The sequence below is a fragment of the Mastacembelus armatus genome, chromosome 18 (genome assembly GCF_900324485.2).
Source record: "Mastacembelus armatus chromosome 18, fMasArm1.2, whole genome shotgun sequence".
Lineage (NCBI taxonomy): Eukaryota > Metazoa > Chordata > Actinopteri > Synbranchiformes > Mastacembelidae > Mastacembelus > Mastacembelus armatus.
Genome location: NC_046650.1, coordinates 18,742,386 through 18,768,080, shown reverse-complemented (window position 1 = coordinate 18,768,080; position 25,695 = coordinate 18,742,386). Strand labels below are relative to the sequence as shown.

At 43.7% G+C, this 25,695-nt stretch overlaps 2 protein-coding genes and 2 long non-coding RNA genes across 7 annotated transcripts in view; 3 read left to right on the top strand and 1 right to left on the bottom strand.

Moving 5' to 3' along the window:
• LOC113140147 (low affinity immunoglobulin gamma Fc region receptor II-c-like) overlaps positions 1-24,927 on the top strand; it is a 51,223-nt gene extending 26,296 nt beyond the window's left edge. Inside the window, exons 1-8 of one of the 3 annotated variants that reach the window (XM_026323893.2) lie at positions 1,649-1,728; positions 17,544-17,579; positions 21,198-21,458; positions 21,538-21,780; positions 22,030-22,161; positions 22,360-22,434; positions 23,724-23,810; positions 24,514-24,572. In XM_026323893.2, the coding sequence (XP_026179678.1) occupies positions 1,698-1,728; positions 17,544-17,579; positions 21,198-21,458; positions 21,538-21,780; positions 22,030-22,161; positions 22,360-22,434; positions 23,724-23,810; positions 24,514-24,557 (909 nt within the window). In that variant the 5' untranslated portion in view covers positions 1,649-1,697 and the 3' untranslated portion in view covers positions 24,558-24,572. Of the gene's footprint in view, positions 1-1,648; positions 1,729-17,543; positions 17,580-19,923; positions 20,019-20,797; positions 20,834-21,197; positions 21,459-21,537; positions 21,781-22,029; positions 22,162-22,359; positions 22,435-23,723; positions 23,811-24,513 lie in introns of those variants that run through there. The other 2 variants (XM_026323902.1, XM_033325696.1) reach the window with 2 other exon arrangements.
• On the top strand, positions 2,006-5,841 carry LOC113141938 (uncharacterized). The gene is made up of 6 exons (XR_003296876.1): positions 2,006-2,569; positions 2,649-2,752; positions 4,040-4,229; positions 5,177-5,287; positions 5,508-5,555; positions 5,638-5,841. It is a non-coding gene; the product is annotated as an uncharacterized LOC113141938 (long non-coding RNA).
• On the top strand, positions 5,837-7,945 carry LOC113141941 (uncharacterized). 2 transcript variants are annotated; one of them, XR_003296878.2, is made up of 5 exons: positions 5,837-5,896; positions 5,985-6,089; positions 6,700-6,755; positions 6,920-7,100; positions 7,244-7,945. It is a non-coding gene; the product is annotated as an uncharacterized LOC113141941 (long non-coding RNA). The 2 variants fall into 2 exon arrangements; XR_003296877.2 differs by having other exon boundaries at positions 6,906-7,100.
• On the bottom strand, positions 8,490-12,617 carry LOC113140375 (butyrophilin subfamily 1 member A1-like). Its single transcript, XM_026324149.2, has 4 exons — positions 12,513-12,617; positions 11,269-11,607; positions 10,693-11,019; positions 8,490-10,473 (listed from the first exon to the last, which is right to left on the bottom strand). Exons 1-4 carry the CDS (start codon positions 12,583-12,585, stop codon positions 10,361-10,363), a joined length of 852 nt encoding a protein of 283 aa, XP_026179934.1. The 5' UTR covers positions 12,586-12,617; the 3' UTR covers positions 8,490-10,360.
• Positions 24,928-25,695: the final 768 nt, after the last annotated feature.

The window sequence follows — 25,695 nt, the reverse complement described above, 5'->3', positions numbered from 1 at the left end:
AGCCCAGACCTGAACCTGTTTCACTGGAACTGGTTTCTTTCAGCTCAGTAACTAACAGCACAACAACAGTCAATAACGTGGGGCATTCACTGACCCAGCTTACCTCCATAGACAGGACCCAGCACCGAGGATCTGATCAGACCCACAGAAACCATCCATGTTAGACAGGTAGACATCCAGTCTGTTGTTTAGTTATCTCTGATATCTGGACAGAAAAATAACAACGTGCAGCAGAAAGTCACAGAGACCAGATCCTGTCAGACTGGCTGACTTCCTGAGCAGCAGTTTGACTTGATGTGGTTTGTTTACGTCACACCCAAACCACCGTGACAGAGGAGTCACGTGATTTACAATGAAACAGAGTTTACAGGAAACAGCTGAGCTGAACAGGTTCTGATGATGATGATGATGATGGGACGTTATAAAGTCACTGTGCCACATATGACCCATCACACACACAGTTTCCTGTTTATTGCAGTGCAGTTTGCTTCAGTCAGCTCAGGGTGTGAACTCATGTCCATGTGGTCCAGGGACAGGAAACCTGAAGGATCTGAACCAGGACCACACTTTGCTGCTGCAGTGATCTCTGCTGTCCTCAGCTGGTTTCCCTACAGGCACATGCACACTTGGTGAACAGAGACCTGGTGACTGTTGGATCCTGCAGAGAGATCAGCTCTACAGGATCCCTGTTGCTGCCAGTCCAGCTCTGAGCTCCACTGCAGCCACTGACACAACCTGCTGACTGTGGACTGGGAACAGGTGAAGCTGTGAGGGACCTCACCACATCATCACGTTTGTTCCCAGAGGCAGCAGCTGCTCCTGACTCCAGTGGACTTTGGACTCAGGTTAGCCTGAAACAGCACATGGCAGCAGAGACTCAGGACCACACAGTGATCCGATCAGTGTCAGAACCAGACAACCAAGAGGTGACAGTCACATCAGGTGAGTTCAGCTACAGTGAGTTTAAAATGTTCATGACTGAATATCATCACTGTGAACATTCACCTCCTGTTAAAGTCTGAGACTGGGTCCAGTCTCTTTCCACCCACATTAGTTCAGTGGTTACCGTCAGACACTCAGGTCTCACTTCCTCTCTGCCGACCCACAGCTCACTTCTACAGGAAGATGCAGCTGTCTCACACAAATGTCTCACTGAAATTATAAAGTTCATATTTTATGGGACTGTAGCTTCACTAAGAACTGGTTTTCCTAAGTCCTACAGACTCTAGTCAGGGTCCAACCAACAGACCTACTAAGTTTGTTGTCCGCACTGTGGACCAGCAGGTTAAACTAATTATTAACTACTTTTATTTATAAGGCAACAACTGACACAAAGTGCTGTACGCATGAATCAACTAAACATAAAGACAAATTAAATAAAAACAATAAAATTATGAAATGACCTCAGTCTGTCCTGTCGTCCCTCATCATCATCTATTATACAGGTAATAATTAAATCATTCACTGTTTTATTTTGTTCCTCAGTATCTGTGTAACATGGAAAGTGTTTCCATATTTTGTTTCTGTCTTTCTTCTGTTTCTCAGTCTCAGTTTCATCGTCACCACAGAGAAACTTTTGTCTAAATCATAAACGTGTCTCATAGTCGACTCAAACCACATCAACCACACAGGAAGGCTCAGCCTTTAACTGGGACACCAACCTGATCTGAGATCAGAGCTCATGTTACCTACTGAGGATGGAGGCCACGTCTCTGCTCCGTCTGCTCTGTGAGTAACTCTCTGTGTTTGTGTCTCATAACTTCAGATAGTTCAGATTCCACCACAACACGACTGGAGTCCTGATGTTTAGTTTCTTCTCTGTCTCTTTTCCTCTGCACAACATTTTTATGTTTCTGTTCTAGTTTGTTCTAGTTTGTCTGTTAGTCCCAGTCTGACTCTCTGGTTCTGTCCAAGATCCCCTGAGAGCCCAGTTAGTGTGGAGTTACTCTGGAGGAGGCTGCATGTGTCAGAGCACTTATTGGTTCCCAGCCAGAATGTTCCTCATCTCTGATAGAACCTGCAGGAGAACCTCCCATAGAACACATGGCAGAGGACTAGACAGAGATTACCCATCATTCAAAGCAACATACAGTAGATGTTCCATGTAGTCCTCATAATGTAAAGTATATCAACCTGCCAATGAGTCAGACACAGTTTACATTAGTACTGACAGAGTCCAGGAGACCCATTAAGGCCACGACAGGCTGCAGCCAACCAGGAAAACCCACTGATCAGTTTTTGTAAAAGTGTTTGAGCTGCAGGTCATTAAAGGTTTAGTTGGACTGAAACTGTGTCTGCACCACAGCTCGTCTGACTCTGAGTCCCAGCAGCTCCCAGTTTTTTGAAGACGACTTTGTGTCTCTGAGCTGTGAGGAGGACGACAGCTCTGCTGGATGGACCCTGAGGAGGAACACAACCAGACGACAGAGGACTCAGTGTGGAGCTGACTGGGGAACCTCAGCTGGTTCTTCCTGTAACATCAGCTACATTGACCCATCCGACAGTGGAGTTTACTGGTGTGAGTCCAGAGAGGGAGCAACCAGTCAGAGCATCAACATCACTGTCAGTGGTAAGATGAGCCTGTGGAGTTAGTATTGATGAAGCTGTGTGGAAATGGATGAAATGCTGTAGTTTGTCTCTGTGTTGAGGTGGAGCAGTGATCCTGCAGAGTCCTGTCCTCCCTGTGACATTTTCCTGTTTTTTAAGAAAACCCAGCTAAAGCTAATCCAGCAGAAGATCCTCCTCCATGAAGGTGATAAAGTTCATTTTGTTTATTTACCTGGATGTTCATTGTGTCTCTAATGTGTTTACACCATGTTTATATCAATAGGATATGATAAACAACAAAAAAACCTTCAGTTATTGTGACCAGATACCAGTGTTAGCTAGGTGTACCTAATAAACTGGTAACTGAGTGATGTGTTCTGCGTGTTCCTCCCAGGATGAACTTTGAACTCTGATGATCCTCTGACCTTTATAACATTTACTTTTTGACCAGATATGAGTGAAACTAATGTTATTCCCATCAGCTTCAGCTGTTTGCTGCTGGTTAGCAAATGTTAGCATGTTAGCATGCTAATGTGCCTGAGTGAACACAATAAACATTACAGGTGCTAAACATTAGCATGTTAGCATTGTCACTGTTAGCATGTTACTATTTATTTCAAAGCCTCCTGAAAGGTTAACTATCATAAGTAAATACATATAACCCTAAGCCTGATCTGAAACTGGTCTGAAACTGAACCTGGTTCTCACCTACGTGTCCTCACAATGATGGTCTTCAGCTAAAGTCTGTCCACACAAACACAGAAAGACATAAATACACACAGTCTTGTTTTTGTCCCATCTGAGGACATCAGACCTAACCTCACCCTAACCTTCATCTAACCTTACCAACAAGAGGCCCAACAATAAATATAAACTAACACACAGTCAAAGAACAGTCAACAATAAATAAAAGACAACCTTAAACTGAGTCTGTGGTTTAATGATTTATAATATTATAATATAATATATATATAATATAGTATAATATAAATATTATATTATACAATAATAAATTAATAATACTAATAAGTCGTTTGTTGTTGGTCTTCAGGTGGAAGACGAGTCCTCACAAACACCTACAGAGTAAATTCTGATAATCTGATTAAAGCTGCCTCTGTGTGTGTGTGTGTGTGTGTGTGTGTGTGTGTGTTATTAGGGTCAGTCTGCTGACTCAGAGGAAACCAGTTCATAATCTGCTCCCTCCTCAGTCTTCCCTTCACTCCTCTCCTCCTCCTTCCCTTGATTCCTCCAGTGTTTCCTTGTTTCCTTTCCTTTACATCCTCATCATCACCACCTTTATCATTTAATCTGTTGAATAAAATGTTCCAGCTGTGAACTGTGCACATGTGCAGGACCTTAAAATTAAGGTTAAACTGCAGCTGAGCAGGAGAACAGGTGAGATAAACATGAATTAGGCTCCTCCCCCACCTGTGTGCCCAGGTGTAGGTTGGTCAGACGTATCATCTCTGTCTAATCTCTTTATCCCTGTCAGGGTGACGGAGGAGACGCTTTCACTCCGTCCACTTTCTCCTCGTTTCTCTCTGGACTCCAAACACACACACACACCTGGATTTAAAGGGGCCAGGTGTGTGTCCTGTTTCCATGGCGATGAGTTTGATGGGCAGTTGGTGGATTTAGAACACGTAACCGAGGGCGACGGATAATCAGCTGGCAGCTGGCAGGTGAGTAAGGAAGCTGGTGGAGGATGCAGGTGTGATTATGATACAGCCCATAATCAGAATATTCATATAAATAAAGAAAAAATAAAAGACTTTTAATTTAAATGATGTTTAATTGTGTTAAAATAACTGGAGTGTGTGTGTTTTGTTTACAAATTCAGTTTTTTACATTTTCCCATCTGTTGTGTGACGGTTTTTATTTCACTGCAAACAACACAATGATCCCCAAACATTGATTTCACTTTTAACCTGCTGCTCTGATTCCTGTGCCTTTCACAATAAAGGTGCAGGATGTGTGATGTATTGTTTTACATTTTAATTCAAGAATAAAAGCTGGTGATTTTCAGGAGACACAGATTGAAAGAGAAGAAGAACAAGTGCAGCCTGTGTTCAGACCTGATTCAGTGACTCATCTGAGACATGTCTCCTCCCGTCTCCACCAGCAGCATAAAAACTCCATGTTTTGACAAAATGCCGTTCATGCGTCCATGAAGAGGAGCAGTGAAGCTCGTCCTCAACAACACATCTCTGATGAACCTGCAGCGCCTCCGTGTGGACAGAAGGTCTCATGTGGACCCATCAGTGAGACCTCCAGAGTCCGTGTCACTGTTGTGCAGAGCTGGTGCTGAATGTCAGCATGAGCCACACATTTAAACACACTGGGCTGTGTTGTTTCAGGTGCTGGTCAAACTGGTCAGGTACTGGTCCAGTCTCAGGAACAGACTGATGTGTTTAAATCTTATCAGACCCAGCAGCTGTTTTAACAACTGTTAAAAATTCACCCAAGACCCGACTCTTGTCTTACAGACTAACATGTGGTTTCTACAGAGAGCTGTGAAAGCATCATGGGAGTTGTAGTTGTTGAGTGTCCCATGGTGATTCCATGCACAGGTGGAGACTTTAGATAAATCAACATGAAGCTCTGTTAGTTTCTGTCTGTGTGCCCACAGGAAGTCCACCAACATGGCTAAAGTAGCTCCGCCAGTCCCTGCACCTGTCTCCAGGTTAGCCCCGCCCACCATCATTCTTCAGGAGCCAGGTGACGTCAGGGAAGGGAACAGGTGAGTGGCTGTTGAAGAGCATCTTGAAAATGTTATTTGTGGCTGTCTGTGGAGATGTTCATATATTTACCCAGAATTCAGCCTGTCAGGCAGCTGTGGCTGGGGGGTGGGGGGTGTTCTGTTGCTGGTTTCAGGAGTCCCTCACATGTTCCAGGCTCCTGTGAAGGACTCAGCTGCTGGTGACGTGTTTTATCTGACTGTGTTTGTGTCTGTGCGTCAGGGCCCAGGGAGCAGCAGCAGGACTCCTGTTCAACGTCAACAACAACGAGTAAGAAACACACAAACACGTGCACGTAGACACACATGCACACGCCTCATCTCAGTGTGATGCACGTCCTGTTTTCTTCCAGGGAGGAGAAGAAGAAAAAGAAGAAGGAGAAGAAGGAGAGAAAAGAGTAAGTTGGATTCTTCTTCTCTGCTGATTCAAAGGTTCAGGTTTAGGTTTTCTCAGCTGTGTCAGGTCTGTTCAGGTTTCTGGTGAATAAAACATCAGGTAATTCATCAGCCAGTGAGGAGACAAACTGACAAAGTCTTCTTCTCTGGCAGGAAGGAGAAACAGGAGAAGAAGGAGAAGGAAGAGGAGAAAGAGAAGAAGGCCAAAGTGGAGGTGTAGGTTTGGTTTTCATGAGTCACTGAGCTGTGCAGACTGTAGCTGTTAATTCTAATCAATCAAAGTGATTATTGTCTCTGGGTCCAGTCCTCAGGAGATCACAGTCATTGATCCGGCAGGAAACACCTACTACTACTGGCTGTTTGTCATCACCGTCCCCGTCTTATACAACTGGACCCTGATCATCGCCAGGTAACACACACACACACACACGCACACACAAAGTAAAAAATCATGTAGTATCCTGGAATGAAGATAAACAAAAATATCACTACAAATTATAAATTACACAAAGTAGAGTTTCCAGACCTGACTAGAAACAACACTCTGGGTGATTTTCAGGTTTTTAGTTATTAGTGAGGTGAGCACAAACACACTGTCAGGATTGTCATCCTTCCTGAGTACCACTAAACACATTCAGGTTAGACTGGAGAACTACTTAGAACCTAAAACTATCAAGGTGGGCTTTCATGAACTTATGTAGCTTGTTACATAATAGAAAACGATATATGTGCTGTGTGAAACTATCAAACAATAATGTTAAACCACATTCCGGTCTGAAGTTAAAATCTAGAGCCAGAGTTTGGTTTGTCCCTTCTGGGCTACTGTAGAAACATGAAGCTGCAACATGGCTGCCTCCATGAAAGGAGACCCGCTCCTCATGTAGATTTAAAAGGCTCATTCTAAGATTAAGAAAATGCAACGGTTGGTATGTTTCAAAAATTTACAGTTTTGCAGCTTCAACATCAGATTGGAGGAAAAATTCATCTGAATTTGTGTTTTGATTTTCTCTCCTTTGCAGCTGCAGCAGTGAAATGATGTTGGTGGTTCAGGATGAATGAAGTCAGAGAGAAGCAGGTACTTACTACACTTTACTGCTCAATGAGTACTTTTACTTTACTGCTCAATGAGTACTTTTACTTTAAACAAATAGTACTTTTTCTGATTATACTTCTGTGGAGTTTTTCTTTAAAAGATCATTTTTACATTCATGTACTTTTACCTCAGTAAACCTATTCCAGCAGGGGGCACTCCTGGACCAGAGTAACCTGTGACCTTTGACCTGAGCGCCCTGCAGTGTTTCTTCCCCTGGGACATTTTGGTTCCACCTGTGTGTCTGCACATAAACACCAGTGATGAGACTTGAGGCTTTTATTTTGCTCCCACAGACACAGACTCCTTCAGACTCACCTGTCCACACAGGTACGTGGACTGTACCACTGGTCTGTGTCCATCAGCACAAAACTAAACCCAAACATGATCTGTGTGTGTTAGTGACAGTGAATCAGACAGAAAGACACAGAGTCTGAGCTGAGCTGATTTATTATTGAAATAAATCTTTCCAGGACATATCAGGCTGAAACTGAAGCTGCACACATCAGACCTTTTCTTAGGAAAGACTCGTCTGGACCAAGTTCCAAGTGGACCTTCAACAAGGCAACATCCACATGAGGCAGAAAAACAAGAGACACAGCTGAGCCTCAAGACCCACAGAGAAAGAACCTGGTCATTCCATATGTAGCAGGTGTTTCTGAGGCTTAAGTGGATTTTTGGGAAACATCAGATACCAGTCCACTTCAAACCCAACAACGCACTGAGACAGAGACTGGTTCACCCTAAAGACCAGATACCAAAACAAAGAGGACCGATGTGGTGTTTGCTGTCCAGTGTCAGGAAGATTCAGACGGCCCTCCCTCACACCTGTACATTTAAATCAGATTCAGTTTACAGGTGTGGCCTTCACCTAGTAAACACATCAAATTACATTATTGCTCCTCCGATAGCAACAAGCTGGACTCAGCTCCAGATGAACTGGGGACTCGGTGCAAGGACGACCAGCATCAGTGTGAAGAAAACGAGATGACTGTGGACTCTGAGGTGGACTGCATCATCCTGACTGGCCCTTTTCACCGATAGAGCAGGATTTGATGTTGTCTCCTGCTGATGAACTGTCAGTCATCAGCACCCAGACCTACTGTGTGTAAATGTTCACATGCAAATCCAGCTTTGGTGTCACACCTGGACACAGCTGTACAGCTGCTGAGACCACAGGCTGGTTTGCTCTGGTCTGGGTATGAGACTCATCTTTGACTTTATGCTTTGGGAAATACCAGCAGTGTCAGAGAAAAGTCCAGCTGTGTCCTGCAGACCCTGTTCCCATAATCCACTCAGACTCCAAAGCCTGAGCAGCTACAGGTGTGACTGGACAGACGGACTGTGTGTCGTGTTGGTCGGGCAGTTATTTGTGTGGTTGGTTGGTTTGTGTGGTTTGGCCTCGTCAGACAGACAGAATATAAAAGTTATAAAAAGTCATTAAGTTTCTAACGACGTGGACGGACACACGTCCAACATGTATTTGATGTTTCCTGAGGCAGGTCTGTGATCGTCCATCACAATGAATCTGCAGCTTCATCTCATCCAGCTTGTTGGCGAGAGACGTTACAGTGGCCTGTTTTAGTCTGAGAGTACAAAGGGACTGTGGAGGACTGACTCAGATCCTCCATCAGTGGGAAACATAAAAACACTGTCACCAGCTGTTGATCCTAAAGAGTTTCCTAACGAACGGCTCCTTTCACACAGCAACGAGGACAGTTTCAGCACAGCCTCACATTTATTTCTGCTTTACATTCAACATCCACAGTAACATAGTTTAAAGGAGTCAAACCACCCTGGATCTTGACTCTGGGCCAGCAGTGTTGGTCTGAAGGACTTTTAGGAGGAATCAAACTTTAAGGTTCAGCACAGTCCAGCAGCTCAGACTGTAGTATTCTAATAATCAAACACCTACAACTAATGAATAATAATAGTAAGAAGTACTGTCCTCAACTCATAATAAGGTAAAGAGTAAAGTCCATGTGTGACACTTTCAGGGCTGTGAATCAACTGGACTCACCTCCAGACACATAGACCAGGAGACAGAATGAAAACCAAACAAAGAGCAGGGACATGGTTCCACTGTTCATCTTCTCTTCTGTCGTCTGGTCCTGTTGATCCACAGACGGTCTGTAATAAGTTTTCACTGGCGGCTGATTGTCTGAGTCTGTACAGGAAACAGGTTTAATCTGTGGATTCACATGAGCTGCCGAAACAGCCTTTTAAAGCCCCCTGCTGGTTGGTCCTGGTCACTGTGTCCACCATGTTCACACAAAGACACAGAACAACAAAGAACCCAGAGACGACAGAGACAGAAACCCACTGAAAAGAAAAAGATCCAAACCCTTTTGTTGCTGTGAAAACAAAAAGAGCAGCTGCTCCACCATGAGTCAGTCCCACTAAGGGCAGAGACCTGGAATAAGCCCCCACCTGAGTAACCACATGATCTCTCATCATGTTGTCTGTTCAGACTCAGGTTGTGTTTGTTTTGCATCAGTTGTTCAGTGTCTTCATGTTGTTCAGTGTGTTCCTGTCATTTTATCATCTTTGGGGGGTTTTCAGTCTCTTTCTAGTCGTTGTGTCGTTTCTTTGTGGTCCACTCAGCAGCTTTAAGTTTTACCTGGTGGCTGATTCTCTGAGTCTGTACAGGAAACAGGTTTAATCTGAATCTGTGGACTCTCAGGTACCTGCAGGCTGGGTCAGATTAAAGAAACAACAGCTCATGTCTTCACTCAGTCAGTCCTCACATAAATGTCTTCATATATGTATCATGCTGTGCATTATGGGATGTATTTCATATTTCCATGTAGCTAATACATGATGGAGCATCACACAGAGTCATGGTCTGAAATATTATCATGTAATATGGATAAAAGCTTCATGTGAACATGGTGGACACAGTGACCAGGACCAACCAGCAGGGGGCAGCACAGACACTTCAGTCATTTAAGGGCCCAACTATCCATCATCTGTACCCCCTTAGTCCTAACCAGGGTCCCAGGGACCTGCTGGAGCCTATCCCAGCTCTCTTTGGGTGACAGGCAGATGTAACAGTGCTAACCACTGAACCACCGTGCTGCCACTTTAAGGTCCCAGAAGGAGAAAATGAGAAATGTGAAGTTTCCAGAACAATCAGCTCCATCATCACAGACACTGAGTCACAGCAGCTCCAGGAAAAGTCACAGACTGAACAACAGACAGTTCACTTTGTTGGTCTGCACAGAAACTGGCTCAGTTTGGACTCACTCCAGGTCCAACTGGGATTTGACTAAATGCAAAACATTTTCAAATATATAAAACATGTAAGTTTCACTTTCAGAGACGTTTCTGGGAACAGAAGCTTCTTGTTTGAACTGTCTAATCACAGACACACCTCAAACAAAAATACCTGCTGGTGACGTGTCTGCTCATGTTGACAGAACCATATAATCATAACCAGATGTCAGCACATGCTCTCAACATTGACTGTGTTGGACTGGTCCCTGACAGCAGGACCAGAACCCAACTGGTCTGACCTGGTTCACTTTGGGTTCACTGGTGTTTGTTCAGGACGTGGGTTTGGATTCTGGTCTGTGGGTCTGCATCGTTTTCTATAGAACATAAAAGCAACAACAGCAGCAACAAGAAGCAAAATACACAATGACTGTCAGACCCACAGTCAGTCCAACATGTCCACCCTTGTCTCCTCCATCTTCTCTGTGACCTGCAGGAGAGAACAGGTGTGAGGTGTCAGGTAGGTGATGACTGAAGAACAGAACAAACTCCTGTCAGACATTATCTCCTGCACTTTGACCACATCACTCATCCAGCTGTTTTCTACAAAGTCTCATCAACAACATCTGGAGAAAACACAAACATCTGGTCTCACATCAACAACCAGGAAGCAGCTTCAGCTCTGCTGCTCAGACAAACACACACTCACCTGCTGAGACTCTCAGGTGGACGGTGCTGATGAGTTCAGGTGCTTTTGATTGACCCTGGAAGACACGACACTCGTATGTCCCAGTGTCAGTAAACGTCACATCCTTCAGAGTCACAGACACGTCTCCATCCTTCATCTGTGAGTCCTTCAGCTCCACCCGCTCCTTAAAAGATGGATGCTGGTTGTCTGGGTCAGACCTCCCATTCCGGTACAAGAACACATAGTCTGGATCCAGATCAGGTCTGGTCCACTCCACAGTTCTGATCTCTGAGCTGCTGGGAGCTCGACATGGCAGAGTGACAGTGTCTCCAGGTTCAGCTGTGATGTCTGAAGAACAGAGGAACAGACAGAGACCAGAGGTTAGAGGGTCCAGGTGTAACTTCCACAGCAGCCAATCAGAGTGAGGGGCTGTCAGAGAGGGGACATTAGTCTCTGCTGAACTGGGTCAGAGGGGACAGCAGGGACTGGATCTGGATCTGAATTATTCAGTCTGACCTGAACAAAATCAAACAGGAAGAAACTGCAATTCACCCTCACCTGAGTCTGGACTCTAAACTCACCTGAGTCTGGACTCACCTGGATATTCCACCTTCAGGCTGATGTTGTTGACGAGCTTTGGTTTGTTTCCGTTGGTTCCAACGTAACATTCATATGATCCAGTGTCACTGATCCTGACGTTCTTCAGAATCACAGAAAAGTCTCCGTCCTTCATCTCTGGATCTCTCAGATCCACTCGACCACGAAAAGCTTCATATTGGGCTTCTTCATCTATCATGTGGTCTCTGAAGACGAAGACATAACCCCGTGACTCCAGATCAGGTCTGACCCACCTTAACATTACAACATTATCATCTTTGGATCCTCGACACTGAAGAGTGACGTCTTCTCCAGGTTTGGCTTCGATCTGTTCTGGGTCTGGACCACAAAAGGAAACAGAAGCAGGAATCAGTACCACAGCTCTCTGGGAAACATTTTTATCTTCATCTGTTCATCAAACAGCTCTGCTGTCTGGACCAAGTCTGTGCACATTAAACTGAGTTTGACACCAAACCTATGAGTTTCTAAGAGAATCGACAAATGACTGGAAGTAGAAAAAAGTGCATGTGTGAACACCAGAGTTTGTAGAAACAGCCTGAGGGGAAGTGGAGAACAGGCCCCACCAGGTGTAGCAGTTTCTCTAAAGGAAGATCCAGAGGTGGAGTCTGGTCCCTGGTGGACCTGCAGCTGAAACAGCTTTGATAAGATGTGACAGTTCCACAGTCTAAACTCACTGGGCTCATCATCCAACAGGAGCCTGATAATCAGAACTGCATCATGGGACCACCTCAGTGGGTCCAGACTGGTCCGATCAGGACTTTTCAATGGGACTGAGAGGGGGGTACATTAGAAACCTTTAATAATGTGTTCAATAGGAAAATATTGTCCATGGATCTGATTGATTGTCTCCTGGTGGGAGAGTCCAGAAACCAGTCCAGTCAGTGTCCATGAACAGGTCAGAGCCAAAAACCCACATGTCTACCTGGTCCTGATGAAAAGAGCCTGATAACAACAACAGAATAATATAATGACAGTGAGTCTGATGCTGCTGAAGCTGCTCTACAGGTTCTGACCTGCACTTCTTCTAAACCTGTCGTGGTTTAATGGGGCCCAGAAATGCAGCTCAGTCGGTCCCAGTCCTGGAGCCGCCAGGGTGAAGGGTCCAGACCCAGTCAGTGAAAATGTAAAGTGGATTATAGTCACAAGCGGCGATGAGCGGCCCCTGCCTCCGGCGAACCGCACACAGCTGTCAATAACGTGGTGCATTCACTGACCCAGCTTACCTCCATAGACAGGACCCAGCACCAAGGATCTGATCAGACCCACAGAAACCATCCATGTTAGACAGGCAGACATCTTGTCTGTTGTTGTTTAGTTATCGCTGATACAGGAACAGGAAGTTGTCGGACTGCGCAAACTCCTGAGGAGCAGTTTCCCCCCCCACCCAACGCAAAACTTCGCAGAAACAGTCTCAGTCGTTTGTGCTGGTTTGGTTTTTCTTAGTACAGTTGAAGTAACAAGGTGAGACCCAAACGGATCCTAACTTAGTTAAGTTACCGATGGACTGTGTGTTTCCAACTTATAGCAGACACAGCGACTCACCGGAAGACGGACTGTAGCACCAACTCCAAGGTAAATGTTCTTACTGTATATCATTATGTTAATAACAACAGCATGTCATACAATGTGTCTGCTGTGTCTCTGTGCTTATACACACATAAGCTTTGTATGTGTTTTATATGCATGTATGTAGAAATGCACCTCATGACTCAATGAATTAAGCCAAAATGATTTTACTGTGAAACTGAATTAAAGTGAACTAACATCTTAACATCCATTAACACAAATAATGGACCTTTAAACACTTAAAAACACTGACAGGCCATGACTGTCTTCAAACCAAAACTGACTTCCTGAAGAGCAGAAACAGCTTCTCCAAACAGGAAAAGGAAAACAAGGGTGACATATAACAAAATACTTGAGATTAAATGTAAACAGTGCAGTCAGTCTTTTGTGTATTACACTGCATGTGGGCAGATTTAGTTTTTTTCTGACACTCCTGTCACTCCACTTCTCAGGTCATCATAAGTCTCCCAGACTCATGGAGACCTCCTGCAGTAGGCTACATAAGGTCCAAGACTAGCCTGGGTTAAGCCTCCTCTGAAAGCGATGACTGTCCTTAAAGTAAGTCTCTCTGCCTGGAGCATCAGACTGGGGGGAAATTCACTCAATGGAAATTCTATGGAATTACTTCCCAGGTCAGTGTCAATCCACAGAAGTTCTCCCAGACTGTAACTGTGAGACACTTTCCCTGCACAGACCTCTTGTCCTGATGTAGAGTCTGTCTTGAATGCAGAGGGACACTGTGATGGACTTTGGACTGGCCTGAGGCAGGGGGACTCCGGAAGGTTAAGGCCTTCTTCCACAAGCACACAAGTGCTTCCATAAGCACTGACAGTCTTTCCCCCCTCACAGATGGATCTGCATGGAGCCACTCAGGACAAGGAGAGAGATAGGAATTCCTCTTTCTCTTTTTGGGTGGAAGAGCTAGGCCTCTCCAGTTTTCAACAGAGTCGTCCTCTGTTGGATGGATGTTTGTGACAAAGTCAGACTTCCCAGAACAGGAAGGATCCATTCCTGGTTTTACATCTACACTGCAAGTTATGGCTGATAGTTGATTGGCTTCTTTGACAATCACTGTTGCAACAGCTGCATCTTCTTCACCCTCTTTACTTTTTTGTTTTGCATAACAAATGTGCATGTTGCCTTCAATGAAGGACAATTGTCGAGCAATGAATCGATCCACCCGAATCAGCAAGTTTTCATGCTTGAAAAGACCACGTTTGATGTTTTTGAACTCTGCTTCAACATTGGCTGAACTTGTGATGATGTTGGTGCTTTGGCAGTGAGGGATCATTACCCCTGTCCAGAGTGGTAAGTAGCTTGCAAGCCAGATTACTTTGGGAATGATCTCAGGGAGGAAGTGCATATTATCACCATCTCCATTAGCCACGACAAGTGACCTGCTTTCTTCACATATTTCTGTCACCCACTGCTATAGGTCTGTCTGTGTTTGGTCGCCCACCCACTGCGTTTGACCTGCTTTTTCCAGTTCCTCACCCTCTACATCTGGAATGATGACACACTCTTCTGCACTTCAGGCTTTCAGGTATTTCTTGCACCTTTCTGATATGAGGGGGACTCCAGAGCCGTCCTTGCCCTCTGCTTCACTGAGAGCCACAGTGGTAATGCTGCGTAGTAGTAGCTCTTTAGCATCGTCCATGGACTGTGACTTAAGAAGCTGTGCCATTGATCTCACAAAGAAATCTTTAATGCGATGTGTTTTTTTCTTCAAGCCCGGACAAAACAAGGTGGCACTTTTGCAGACTTACCAAGTAAGACGCCACAACACACACATTGATGTAGGTCTTCAGATCAGGATGAGAAGTAAAAGCCTTGACCAAAGCTCCGAGCAAACCTCTTTTGGAGTTGGTGCACCTGCACGTATCCATTCTGTCAGCCAGTGTGTTACTGCATTAACATCATGTCTCTCTGACAACATTTGCACGACTGGGACACTTGAGCTCACGTTACCTGCCAGAACGCCCTGATATAAGAAGACATGGCCTGACATCCTGTTTGGTCTCTGTAGTTTCCTCACTACTGAGCCAGGTGCATCAGAACTCACAGTGGGGTCAGTAGAAGTCTCTGATAATGACTTGTACATATACATTTGTGTTTGACTCCAATAGTGACAGAAAGACTTGTCCAGTCCAGTGTCTTTAATGCTACCACTGTGAGGTGGGCTGTACTTTAACATCTGCAGTGACAAAACAGGATCCTTGTCACCTAGTTCTAGGGCATTTCTCTCTGGCTTTGCTTTGTGCAGGGTGGCCAAATTAGGTAGATGGCTTGGCTCAGGATCTCCAAAATCCATCAGCTCTGTTGCCTCCGGTGCCCCCCACACATGGGGTTCCATTCTACCCCCACACAGGTCTTTGGATATCTGCTCACGCAGGTTACCAGACATCGGACGCTTGGAACAGCCAGTGTGCAGGGAGTCATCTGTGTTTTTCATGAAGCACTTTAGCAACATTGGGCTGACACTCCTTACACCTGCCTCTGATCTCTATGTGTCTCTCTGTGGCTGATGGATAGACCTTGGCTCTGTTAAAGGTCTTAGAGATCTTGTTTTTGTATTGAACTGTTTCAGGCATAAATTCAATCCATTTCTGAAATGGAACTTCAAGATCAAAAGTCCAGCACTCTTTAGGTCTGGGGGAAAGGGACCCTGGCTCAAAACCAGTGTCATCACTACTGACACTTGTTTCATCACTTCTATCACTTTCAAGAGTAAACCCTAAAGCAGTCCAGATGTTGTGTGTATGGAGCCTTTGCAGTGATCCTGTTCTCTAGTTGCTCACTAAGCTCTGTCCAGATGTTTGATCAGGAGTAGCTGTGTTGCCATGTTTGACTGTGGCCTCTTTTGATGAACACAGGACTGCTGGTTTCTTGGGCGTCTGGCATAAGCAAAACATAATTACTCACTTAAATAATCCTGACTCCAAAAATGTCATGTATAGTATAAACCTGTATTACTGTATTGTCCCTAATATAAGGACAATATAGTAATAATCTGTTATATCTCATATTACTAACAATAGAGTAATGTTGAACATATTCTCAAACTAACATGGGTCATATGTACAACTGTAATTAGCATTTAATTGTGATATAAGTGATATAAGTGTTAGCAATGTGTTTTTGTTCAGTAAACATTGGAAATCTTAGCTCACTAATTCTGTACCGTTGTTCTTGAAGTTACCCTTAGAAAAATCAACCTTTGTTTTAGTATCGTAAGAGTAGTAACCAAGTACCATAACTTTTATTATTTGTATATTTATTACTATTTGTAACTTTATCCACTTTTCCTCTAACTTGACTTTCACAACAGCATCTTGAACCTCGTGGTATCAGACGATACTCCTCGTAAATAAGGTCAATAAGGTCAATCAGGTGGGAACTAAAGCGCTGAAGTTACATGAAGCCACCACTTGATGGCGCTGTCGCACAAATCTATTTTAAGTAAGACGGTGAGAGAAAAAGAGTCTGACAGCAGATGAACATTGAGCTGCTTTTAATAAACACAACGACTACAAAGATATTGTTCTATTAAAACATCACTAGAAACAAACAAGTTGGTAAGAAAGTGAACAAGTGAGCAACCCAAAATAAAAGCAAAATAAAAAGCAGCACAAACGACTGAGACTAGTTGTTGTAAGTTTGCAGCATGTGGGGGGCTGAGTGACCGGACAATGACCTTTAAATAAATCTTTTATATCTAAAAAACCAAAACCGCACAAACGAGACTATTTTTGCGAAGTTGGGGTGGTTTGGTTCTTCACGGAGGTTTACGCGGTTGGCCTGTGTCCACTCAAACTGTACATGACGGAGGAGTCCAAGCTGGAGTCCAGCTCTGAGCTCCACCCAGTGTCGCCAACTTAACTTATATTCAGCGGGTTTTTAGACCCCTCTAGCGACACATTTATAACAAAGCGACTATTTCCGGTGTTACCGGAGACTTTTGGAGACTCTGATGTGTCTATACTGCTACAGTTCTCACACTCCCTCCCCGTCCCAAAGTCCTCACAGGCGGCCCAGTCCCTCCAGCTGCGGTCACAGCTGGATGTTCACGCCCTGGATTGTAGATGTAAAAGTAAAATGTTGTGTACTGATGCATGACATAATAAATATATTTACATGATATTTTGACTCCTAACGGGTTCTTAAACTTGGACCTCATTATTGAGGTAGTTCCAAATCCAGAAGCAGCCCACACACTCTAAGTTTTTATTCATTGAAAAATCAGCATTTTCGTTCCTTCATGGTTCCAATAAAATGTAGTTTCCAAATGTAGGCTAAGTGCCTTTGTTTAAAATGCTTTATGGACTGACGTTTCCTAGACGTTCAGGTGTTATAGTTTCTTCATGATGATTCCTCTGATGAACTTCCTGCCTTTTGTAGGCCCATGTAGGAACCTTCACAGTATTTTCACCTCCTAAATTACTACGTTCCTTGTGCAGTCACATTTCTATAATGGTACAATTTACTCAGCCTGATGACATTTTGATGACATTATCAGATATGGCAGCTTGTGCTGTGTGTGGTGGTAATGATTTAGTCCTGGTTCATGAGACAATGAGACTTCAGGCATCAGACCAAACCAGCATGGCTGTGTTCCCTCTCCAGTGTTGGTCCAGTTGTCTCTGCTCCATGTTAAACTTCCCACTGACCTGACTCTCATTTCTCTGCAGCTGTGACGTCTCTGCTGAGCTGCACAACAGACCAAGGTCAGTGAGCTGTTACTGTGATAGTTATAATGTAAAGTCATTTACAAACCTGATTGGATTGTTAGTGTTGACTATTGTTCGTCTGACTGAGTCCCAGCAGCTCCCAGTTTTTTGAAGGAGACTCTTTGTCTCTGAGCTGGGAGGAGGACGACAGCTCTGCTGGATGGAGCCTGAGGAGGAACACAACCAGAGAAACCAGGACTCAGTGTGGACCTGACTGGGGAACATCAGCTGGTTCTTCCTGTAACTTCAGTGGTGTCCTACTGTGGGACAGTGGAGTTTACTGGTGTGAGTCCAGAGAGGGAGCAACCAGTCAGAGCATCAACATCACTGTCAGTGGTAAGATGAGCCTGTGGAGTTAGTATTGATGAAGCTGTGTGGGAATGGATGAAATGCTGTAGTTTGTCTCTGTGTTGAGGTGGAGCAGTGATCCTGCAGAGTCCTGTCCTCCCTGTGATGGAGGGAGAAAACATCACCCTGATCTGTAGAACCCAGACATCCTCCGACCTCCCAGCTGATTTCTATAAACACGGCTCCCTCGTCATCGATCGGCCTACGGGTCACGTGACCATCCTCCATGTTTCCAAGGCCGATGAAGGCGTCTACAGGTGTAACATCAGGGGCCATGGGGAGTCTCCACCCAGCTGGATCTCTGTCACAGGTCAGAGGTCACAGACTCCTCATTGAATCAGTAGAGAGGAGAGAAAATGTGAAGGATCAGTCTCCCATGTTGGATTTTCCTAAAGTGTCCTGAGATGGTTGTTTATTGTGATTTTGACACTATACAAATAAACTGAACTGACATTGGCCCCATCAATAAAGAAGCAACGACCCAAATGAACTCACTGATGAACCAGATACTGTACAATAAACTTCACATACACATCAACTACAGGACATGACAACACATTTACTGAACCACATGGATTAAATAGAACAAATACTAACACTCATGTACCATTGATGGTAGATAAACAACAGTTACATCATGATGGCTGTAAGTGACCACACACACACACACAGTGTCTAAAGTAAACACAGCTATTATGTTGAATAGACAGAATCATGTCACTGTAACAGGTGGTCAAAAACACACTTTACCACATTACACATTTACAAACCACACTACGCTAAACCAAACACCATGAACTATCATAGTGACAGTAACATAATGTAAAGACAACTGATGTGTTTGAGTCCGTCTTTTATCATAGACTCGTACGAGTCTTAACAGACTGACTGTTAGAAGCTGTTTAGGCAAAACATTATACTGGTACATACACACACACACACTATATATATACATATATATATATATATTCACAGTATCTGACAGAAGTGAGTCCACCCGTCACATTTTAGTAAATAGTTTATCATTATCTTTTCATGTGACAACACTGAAGAAATGACTCTTTGCTACAATGTACAGTAGTGAGTGTGCAGCTTGTATAACAGTGTAAATTTGCTGTCCCCTCAAAATAACTCACTTTTCAGGGGGATATGTACAAATATCTTCTCATAACTGGCAGCTGTGTCTGCCAAACAAAAAACATCAAATGAAGTAAAACAGCCTGGTGTACTGCAGGTGTGGGAGTTTTTTGCCTTTTTCTTATTTCTTTTTTGCACGTAATGACTTACTCGTTACTAAACCACTGGTTTCTCTCAGTCCACCTGGCTCCTCTTTGGCGTGTGTGCGTGACGTGTGGATAAGCCACGCCCCCTACAGGGTCAACAGACAGTCGTTGCAGGGAGGTGGTGAAACACATTAATGAAGCTCTAACTCTGCTGAAATAAAACAAGTGCACATATAAATTATTTTAATTCAACACTGTGTCAGTTTGTGCCTGTTTCATCTGCCTGATTTGTCCTGGACCCTCATGGGAACAGGAAACTGTTTGGCCGCCATTTGTCTCATCATTCATGAGACACAAAAATGGTATATAAAAAGATATAAAATATAAATACAATAATATAATAATATAAAATAAAACTATAAAACAGCTGTAATTCCTAAATGTTTATTGTCACATGTTTATCCAACCCTCTGAATTAAAGCTGAAAGTCTTCACTTTATTCACATCCTGAGAGTTTCAGTTCAAAGTGACTGTGGATTCAGGCCAAATGGCAAAAACAAACAAAAAACATTGTCCCAATATATGAAGACGTGACTGTGAGAAACAATATAAATGAAACAATATAAACAATAGCAATGATAAATAATAATAAAGTAAATAACGTAGTAATAATATAAAGTGAAGGAGGCGTCTGCTGCTGCTGCACCAAACGTGTTTGGTTTTTTTTTTTTTTGTTTGTGTTTCACAAAACGTGAAATCGTCACCTGCAGAAGAAGGAAGTGGGATTAACTGCTGAGACCAGACTCAGGCTGGTCTCATAGCATCAGTGGGGCCATGGACCAAACGTCTCTGCAGCTGCTGCTCTGTAAGTACAGTCTGTTGGTCTGAATGATCCAGCTTCTGTTTTAGAGCAGCTCAGTAGGACTGTAGTCAGATACTAATGAAAGGCCAGGACCGAACCGAGGGAGGTTTAAGATCAGGCAGCTGAAAGAAAATACACAGCCACTTTAGTTTGGAGGGAAATACAACAAACAGCCAGAAAAACCCTCATCAGTCCATGAAATATTGATCAGTGAGAAGCTGAGACTTCACCTGGAACATAGACTTTGATCCAAATCAATAGATCAATATGGTTCAGATCATTGATGATCAATATCAACAAATAATCTGTTAAACTAACACTGATCTGTGAGGAAGAATTAAAGGACTGTTGGATGTTGGTGTCAGTCAGACCTTAGACTGGATCAGGTTTTATCGATTACTGTTTTTAGTTCATTGATCCACTGAGGTGGTTTTTGAAAACCAGCAGGAAAATTGAACAAAACATCATTTGAAGAAATTTCTTTGACTCATTAACTTAATGCAGAAAGATTCTTTTAGTTCCAGGCAACAATAATCTGTTCTCACCATGATTATTATCTTTATTATTCTTAGACTATCATCACTTCCTGTTCATTCATAGAAACAGTTTGGAGAATCAACTGAACTGATTAAAAACTCACATCTAAAAATGATGGATGATCTTTGTCTTGTTGTTGTTGTTGTTAATAATAAATGACAGTAAATATCTGGTGTGTGATTGTTAAAGTTGTGTCTCTGCTCCATGTTAAACCTCACACTGACCTGACTCTCATTTCTCTGCAGCTTTGCTGTCAGTGCTGAGCTGCACAACAGACCAAGGTCAGTGAGCTTCTCTGATCATCTGACTTTACACATGGAGGTCAGACAGCTGGTCCTGATAGTCTGTCAGAGCCCTGATCCTGGTCTGACCCTGGTCTGTAAAACCTGTTGTTGTCTGATGATGTTGGGGAGAAAAACTGTCTATTACTTTACATTCAGTCTTAAATTTTGACTCTGAGCTGATGGAGAGTCGCTGCTGTGAGAAACTGTCTGATCCACCAAACACACATGAAGATCTTCACTCAGCAGCTGCAGCTTTAAAACACTTTTTCTGCTGCAGGAACTAAGAGACTAACAGACTAAGGTTGTTGTTGTTGTTGTTGTTGTTGTTGTTGTTGTTGTTGTTGTTGTTGTTGTTGAACAGCTCGTCTGACTCTGAGTCCCAGTAGCTCCCAGTTTTTTAAAGACGACTTTGTGTCTCTGAGCTGTGAGGAGGACGACAGCTCTGCTGGATGGACCCTGAGGAGGAACACAACCAAACAGAGGACTCAGTGTGGAGCTGGCTGGGGAACATCAGATGGTTCTTCCTGTAAAATCAGCTACATCGTCCCATCAGACAGTGGAGTTTACTGGTGTGAGTCCAGAGAGGGAGCAACCAGTCAGAGCATCAACATCACTGTCAGTGGTAAGATGAGCCTGTGGAGTTAGTATTGATGAAGCTGTGTGGAAATGGATGAAATGCTGTAGTTTGTCTCTGTGTTGAGGTGGAGCAGTGATCCTGCAGAGTCCTGTCCTCCCTGTGATGGAGGGAGAAAACATCACCCTGATCTGTAGAACCCAGACATCCTCCGACCTCCCGGCTGATTTCTATAAACACGGCTCCCTCATCATCGATCGGCCTACGGGTCACGTGACCATCCTCCATGTTTCCAAGGCCGATGAAGGCGTCTACAGGTGTAACATCAGGGGCCATGGAGAGTCTCCACCCAGCTGGATCTCTGTCACAGGTCAGAGGTCACAGACTCCTCATTGAATCAGTGTATGTGTGTGTGCTGATGTTAACAGGTTCCTGCTCTGATCGGCGTCGTCGTTCTCTCAACTTTACAATCAGCAGCTTCATTCATGTTCAATGTGTTGGAGAAGATCAGAAGAAGAAGAAACTCCAGTTTCTGTTTCATCTCATTTTTCACTGAGCAGCTAAATCACTGAAGCTTTGTCCTTTGATGGTTTTCATCATTATTTCTGCTTCGTTTTAGAGAAACCAGCCACTGCACCAGCACCAACCACTGCACCTCCTTATGTGTTGCCTGTAGCATCAGTCTGTGGTCTGGTTCTCCTGGTGTTACTGGTTCTCCTGGTGAGACGACATGTTCAGAGGAAACCTAAAGGTCAGACACAAACTTCTGGATTTTCCACTGAAGCTTTTGTTTTTCAAAATAAAACATGGACGTTGTGTTTAACATGTTATTTATGTTCCTCAGGTTTATGGTTCTTCCTGACTGTGTATGAATTTTTCCACTGAGCTCAAATGTCCATAACAATGTTAGTGAGTAGATGATGATGTGGATCATTGTGGTTGGTTGCAGCTGGAGAAGATCAGATCAGTGACGTCCGAACGTGTCAGACACGTCAACAACAGCAGCCCGTCAGGAGGATCACAGGTGAGTCTGTATTTGTGTGTGTGGCTTTGGATCTTATCAGAACCTGGTTCGGTCCTGAAGCGTCACAGTGAGTCCAGACCCCAGGACTCCCCAGCAGGATGGATTATACAATGGATTGTTAGGACGTAATAAAACTGTGACGGTGAAATGTGTCGTATTTAAAGCAAAGACATTGGACTCATTTGATTTGACACTTTACGACCTTGACTGATGCTTTAACATCAGTGTTGTGATGTTTGTGAACCAGCCTGAAGCTTCTCTTCAAACCTGTTGTTCTATTCTGGTCTCACACAGTGTGTGTTGAGCTTTGCGTGTCAGTCAGTGTGTAGTTGAGCCTGTGGTGAAGCCGCTAACAGAAGCTCACAGCTCTGTGGTCGTCCAGGTTCCTGTCTGGGACCAAAGCTTCAGCTGAACATGGAGCAGGAAGCTTCACAGCAGAACAAAGACCCAGCTGTTTGTGGGGTCCTCCAAAGGGTCCTGGAGCTGGAGAGTTTGTGAACACAGGGGAGGAAGAATCAGGCTGATCCAGTTTCAGAGAAAGTCTTTCCTGTGATGACACAGGTCAACAGACTGTCAGAGCCTGTTAATGAAACAGGCTCTGAGTTATTTAGGCAGCTGTTGGTGTTTTCATCTGGTTGGTGCAGGACTCAGTTCTCAGGTTTCTCTGTTTAACTCCAGACCATTTTATTCAGTCGCTGAGTCAAAGTGAAGGTTCTGAACTGAACCAGTTTGACTCTGCAGAAGAAGAAAACCATAGAAAGTCATCAGACTAATCCTTTAATAAAACAAATAGATTCTGATCTGAGACAGAATCAACAAACAAAGATCCTCAACTGTTTGTTTTCTGCATCTCACACTGACCAAAAACACTGTTCATAACTTTGTAGTTTTTAACTCTGCATGTTAAACCACAGCAGCAGCTTCTTTCTGCTGGTTCCCCTGAACCTTGGTCTGGTTTCTGACCATAGCATGTTCCACTGTGGGGGATGATTCTGTGAACATGATGTGACAACAGGTTTGTTTGTTTTAAGTCATGTGGTGAAAAGTGTCAGTTTATTTTAACACCAGTGAGCAGCTCTGTGGTCGTACAGTTTCCTGTTTCTGTTCAGTTCCCTCCACCTCTGGTTGGTCTCACTGTGTTTCAGCAGAGGTGTGAAGAACAAACAAATACTTAAACCCTGCTGCCATTTATGAAGTAGTACTGCATCTCTTTATATCTGTACCTGAGAAATAACTTCATGTTCCTGTAGCAGCATGAGTCATGTGACCTCCATGTGCTCCCTGTGCAGACAGAGATCCAGCTCCAGTCTACTCAGCAGTGAGAACTGAAGACATCACTTATGGACAAATCGTCATCGGACCAAACAGGAGCAGAGGTAACTGTGGACAGAGCCAGGCTAACACTTTCCCCCTGCTCCCAGTCTTTATGCTAAGCTAAGCTAACTGCATCCTGACTCCAGCTCTGGACTTCACACACACATGAGACTGGTTTTCATTGAGTCCCCTCAGGTCTGAAACTAAAACTACTGTTTTTCCCAGAAATGTTGGGCTGTTCATTTAGAGAAGAACAGGAGCATAAAAGTGTCAGTCAGCTGAAGTTTGGCCTTAAAGACCTTGGCATCATTCCTGAGGAGAGTCTGGACCTGTACAGGTTTCTGTCTGCTCAGATCTAATTAGAGCAGGAATGTTCTTTAAAGGCTCAGTGTGAATGTGATGATACCAAACGTGCTGTGCCATGAGAACAGAGGTTACTCTGACAGTCGTCTGGTTTCCATCCACCTGAAGCTCAAATTGGAACCAAAGTCAGAGAAAATCATCAAAACCAAATGTGGATCATTCAGGTCTTAATGTGCACGTTGAACAGGTGGATAGTGGCTCAGTCCAGCCTTCACAGTGACGTGTGCAGTTAGTAGTGACTGGAGTCTGGACAGTTCACTGGAAACCAGTTTGTTAAAGGAGCCTCTGGCCCATAGACCAGACCCAGATACACAGAACACATGAATGAAGGTGAGGACACATTAGGACGCTGTCTCTGATGGTGGATATGGATTGAACTGTGTGTGTGTGTGTGTGTGTCAGAGTTTCAGGCAGAGCCAGATGTCGTCTACTCGTCCTTGAGGTAGACTGTCAGACACCAGTCCACCCACTGACGTCCTGCTGGTCTGTAACTGGTGCCCAGAGACTCTCACACCAGACTCCATTCATTTTTTCAAACATTTTACAGGTTGTGTGTTTTGTTGTTGTTGTCTCTTATTTTTGGAAACGTTTAGATGCATTTTTCAGCACAAACCACTGGAACTAAAAACTAAAACCAAAGATTAAAGAAACTGTTAAAGTATTTTTAAGTCCCTCAGCCTCTTTCAGTTTTAGTTTGGTGCACGACAACATCAAGTTACTTGTTTTGTCAGACTTTGATTCATATGAGCCTGTTTAACAGAATCTGATGATAAAATCCAGCTGTTTTGTGGATAATGTCCTCAGTGACTTTACTGTTATTTATGTTTTATTGATGGTTTTTGGACTACGTTCTTGTTGCTGCAGCAGCGATCTGGTTTCTCTGCAGGATCATTAAACTTTGGTCTGGTTTTGTTGTTGTTCTCGTGTGGTTCTGTGGGTTTCATAAAGGCGTCAGATGGAAAATTTGACTTGTTCTGGTTTGGTTGTGTCTAACTGATCCACACCTCTCTGCTGTGCACAAAAGAACAAACGTAAAAACTGAGACCACAGACTGATATTTCTGTCCAACTCTGAGGTATTAGTGCTTTACTTGAGTATTTCCATGTTGTGCTACTTCATCCTTGTACTTCACTCCATGTCAGAGACAAACCTTGGACTTTTTCCTGCTCTACATTTATCTGATAACTTTAGTTCCTTTTCAGAATAAGATGGATCCAACAAAATACAGACTGATCATCAAACTTTATTGATCCCTGAGGGGAAATTCCCAAGATACCCAGCAGTATGGAAAGTACTTCAAATTAGAAGTATATAAGGTAGTTAATGTCAGCTACCCAGCGGTATATAAAGTACTTCAAATTAGAAGTATATAAGGTAGTTAACGTCAGCTACCCAGCGGTATATAAAGTACTTCAAATTAGAAGTATATAAGGTAGTTAACGTCACCTACCCAGCAGTATGGAAAGTACTTCAAATTAGAAGTATATAAGGTAGTTAATGTCAGCTACCCAGCGGTATATAATGTACTTCAAATTAGAAGTATATAAGGTAGTTAACGTCAGCTACCCAGCGGTATATAAAGTA